At 43.1% G+C, this 3,743-nt stretch overlaps 1 protein-coding gene across 1 annotated transcript; it reads left to right on the top strand.

Moving 5' to 3' along the window:
* Positions 1 to 2,416: 2,416 nt before the first annotated feature.
* Positions 2,417 to 3,220, top strand: LOC117905554. Its single transcript, XM_034818451.1, has one exon. It carries the CDS (start codon positions 2,417 to 2,419, stop codon positions 3,218 to 3,220), a length of 804 nt encoding a protein of 267 aa, XP_034674342.1.
* Positions 3,221 to 3,743: the final 523 nt, after the last annotated feature.

Here is a 3,743-nt window from a genome sequence, read left to right as displayed (position 1 = left end):
CGCGCCCGACAACTAGGGTCTTCTGTCGCGTTGTCTCTTAGATGAGAAACGAGTAGAATCCGAGCTTTCCTCATGGGGAGCTCGATGCATGGGCGTGTGTGGCTCATGTGGCCTCACATTTCATGTTTCAGGGATTGCTCCTGCTGTCCCTGGGTATATCGATTATGGGTCAGGCCTTGAGTTTGCTACCTGGCCTCTTGAACGCTGACGACGGGGAGGCCCCGTCGATGAAGCTTGGATACGCAACACTGCGTTTTCTTCTCTTAATCTCTCTGTCTCTTGGAGGAGAGCTTGCAGTTGTCGCTCGCTCGCCAGCTGTCTTCTTTCGATGGCTAGGCGCCATTCAGAATTATCTTCCTCTCCTCTAGCAAATGAATGACTTCTAGAAGGTGTGGCCATCTTTGCCGGTGACTGAATCAGCGAAGTGTTCCCACAGACGGCGCCAATGTTGAGGCCTCGCGTCCCTGTGATCCACGTAGTTGCTGAATGGACGCACGATCCCAACCAATACTGAGCTATGGTTCAGTGATACCTGCAAAAGATGTTCGGACGGGATGTCCGGACACACCATCCGATGGTTTTGTCAGCCATGTATCTAGAGAGATAAATCAGTTGGCCTTTTACTAGGTGTATCAAGCTTACATTCCTCTTTGTGTGAAGGTTCATATATATAGTGACAGAAGCTCTGCCTTCCTCTTTAATGGTGAGGAGACTTCTTGGCTTGTCATGATGCCTCTAGGTGGTGACAGGGCCATCATCACCCTACGGGCGGTTGTCAGAGATCTTTGGAGGTGACTTGGCTGTCACAGATCGTGGGAGGTGACTTGCCATCATTCCTGTCCCATCGCTCTGCAGGCGGCGGGATGTGGGCTGTGGCAGGCTGTCAGAATGACGTAGTAAGACTTGCTTACTTTGGTCAACGATCCGGACAACCATATATCCGGATAGGATATGGCGGTCGTCCGGATGTGGTGTTTGCGAGTGTCGTGTGCTTCTCCTTGAGGGAGTCCGGATGGAGCTGATTCGGATAGAAATGCGTGCCACGTGTCATCAGGAGGAAGGGTCCCTACAATTGGGACTTTTGATCATAAAGTCATCTCCACACATGGTTTCTAGCAATTGCTTCATAGTTGGTGATATGCCCTCATAGAAGTAACTCACCAACATCCATGTGTCAAAACCATGATGAGGACAGGCATTGACTACTTCCATATATCTTTCCCAACAAACATAAAATTTTTCATTGTCCAATGCCGTAAAATTGGTAATTTTCCTTTTCGAGCCACTTGTGCGATGTGTGGGAAAAATTTTCTTCAAGAAGGTTGTTTGTAGTTCCAACCATGACCTTATGATTTGGGGTCTTAATGAGTTGAACCACAACTTAGTCTTATCCTTCAATGTGAATGGAAAAAGTTTCAATCTCATAAGTGTAGGGACCCTTCCCCTTGATGACACGTGGCACGCATTTCTATCCGAATCAGCTCCATCCGGATTCCCCCAAGAGGACACGTGGTGTGCTTTTCCTATCCGGACTCCCTCAAGGAGAAGCACACGACACTCGCAAACACCACATCCGGACGACCGCCATATCTTATCTGGATATATGGTTGTCCGGATCGTTGACCAAAGTAAGCAAGTCTTACTACGTCATTCTGACAGCCTGCCACAGCCCACATTCCGCCGCCTGCAGAGCAATGGGATAGGAATGATGACAAGTCACCTCCCACGATCTGTGACAGCCAAGTCACCTCCAAAGATTTCTGACAACCGCCCGTAGGGTGATGATGGCCCTGCCACCACCTAGAGGCATCATGACGAGCCAAGAAGTCTTCTCACCATTAAAGAAGGAGGCAGAGCTTCTGTCACTATATATATGAACCTTCACACAAGGAGGAAGGTAAGCTTGATACACCTAGTAAAAGGCCAACTGATTTATCTCTCTAGATACATGGCTGACAAAACCATTGGAGGGTGTGTCCGGGCATCCCGTCCAGACATCTTTTGCAGGTATCACTGAACCAGAACTCAGTATTGGTTGGGATCGTGCGTCCATTCAGCAGCTACGTGGATCACAGGGACGCGAGGCCTCAACACCAATCTCACGCAAAAGATTGATAATATGCAGCTTGCTATTTCTAAACTCACAAGCATGCATACGGTATAAGAAAAATGAAAATTCTCTTCATAACCCCAACAAAATCCAAGTGGAGTCTAAGAAATTGGAGAGACAAGTGAAAGTTCTACTAAAGAGAATGAAGTCAAAGCAACCATTACCTTAAGAGGTGGTAAGCAAGTTGATCAACCTATGCCAAAATCAAAAGAGAAAGAAGAGAAGAATAATGATGATGATAAGAGTAAAAGAACAAAAGCTGAAAGTTTTGAAAGAGAAAAAAAGGAAGAGAAGAGTGAAGCTAAAATGAACAAGGATATGCTCTTAGCTCCACCTTTTCCCATGGCTCTTCGATCCAAGAAAATGGTAAATAATGCTCTAGAAATTTTTGAAGTTCTCAAGCAAGTCAAAGTCAATATACCACTCCTTGACATGATTAGACAAGTTCCAGCTTATGCCAAATTTCTTAAGGATTTGTGTACCATAAAGAGAGGGATGCATTTGAAAAAGAAAGCTTTCTTAATTGAACAAGTTAATGCAATCACCCAATGCGAGAGTCCAATCAAGTACAAGGATCCGAGATGTCCAATTATCTCAGTGAAGATTGGCAACACTTTTGTGAAAATAGCACTTTTAGATTTGGGGGCAAGTGTGAATCTTCTTCCCTACTTGGTATATAAGAAATTGGGGCTTGGAGAACTAAAGTCTACTTCCATCACACTTTCATTGGCGGATAGATCGGTTAAGCTTCCAAAAGGAATTATTGAAGATGTGTTGATCCAAATCGATAACTTCTATTATCTAGTTGATTTTGTGGTGCTTGATACAGAACAAAGAACTAGTGGACTCAACCATGTTCCTATTATACTTGGTCGACCTTTCCTTGCCACATCAAATGCATTGATTAATTGTCGAAGTGGGGTGATGCAACTTACCTTTGGTAACATGACAATTGAGCTAAACATTTTTCATTCATGTAAGAAACATGGTACCAAAGAGGAGCAGGAACTTAAGGAGGCTCATTTGATTGAATTGCCTATGAAAGAGCTAGTGAAAGAAAATGTTGAAAATAATTTTTCAAAACTTGGTGAAGCAATTTCCAATGAATAGATTGAAGTTTGAAGGATCAATGAAGAAATTCAACGTTTGAAGTTAATGAAATGGTCTTTCGGCTTCAAGAAAGTGAAAACAATGAAGCATGGTGTGCATAATAATCCAAAGACCATGAAAAAAAAACTCAAGGAATGGCATGACCAACTTATTCAAAAGAACAAGTTCAAAGAAGGCTATTTCAAGACACATATTTTTCCGGAAAAGTTTAAGTACCAAGGAGTTGGTCCATTTATTGTTTGCAAGCCATATCCAAATTGAGTATTGATGCAAAGGTTAATGGGCTTAGTCATGTCAATGGCTAGCTAGCCCAATGGTTTCTCATTTCTTACTTTCCTTTGAATTTTGATTTGTATTTATTTATTTTTCTTTTAGTTTCCATTAAATAAATCCATCTCAATTCTTTGATTTGTGTTTTGAAGGACTTTCCGGATGGATGGAATGCATGAAGCAAGGAAAAATGAGTTTTAATGGCCCATCACCATTTTGCACGTTCATGCAAAAACAGGAGAATTCATGCCAA

The sequence above is a fragment of the Vitis riparia genome, chromosome 18, assembly GCF_004353265.1.
Source record: "Vitis riparia cultivar Riparia Gloire de Montpellier isolate 1030 chromosome 18, EGFV_Vit.rip_1.0, whole genome shotgun sequence".
NCBI lineage: Eukaryota > Viridiplantae > Streptophyta > Magnoliopsida > Vitales > Vitaceae > Vitis > Vitis riparia.
Note: the sequence above shows the minus strand (reverse complement) of the source record. Positions and strands in the feature narration are given on the sequence as shown.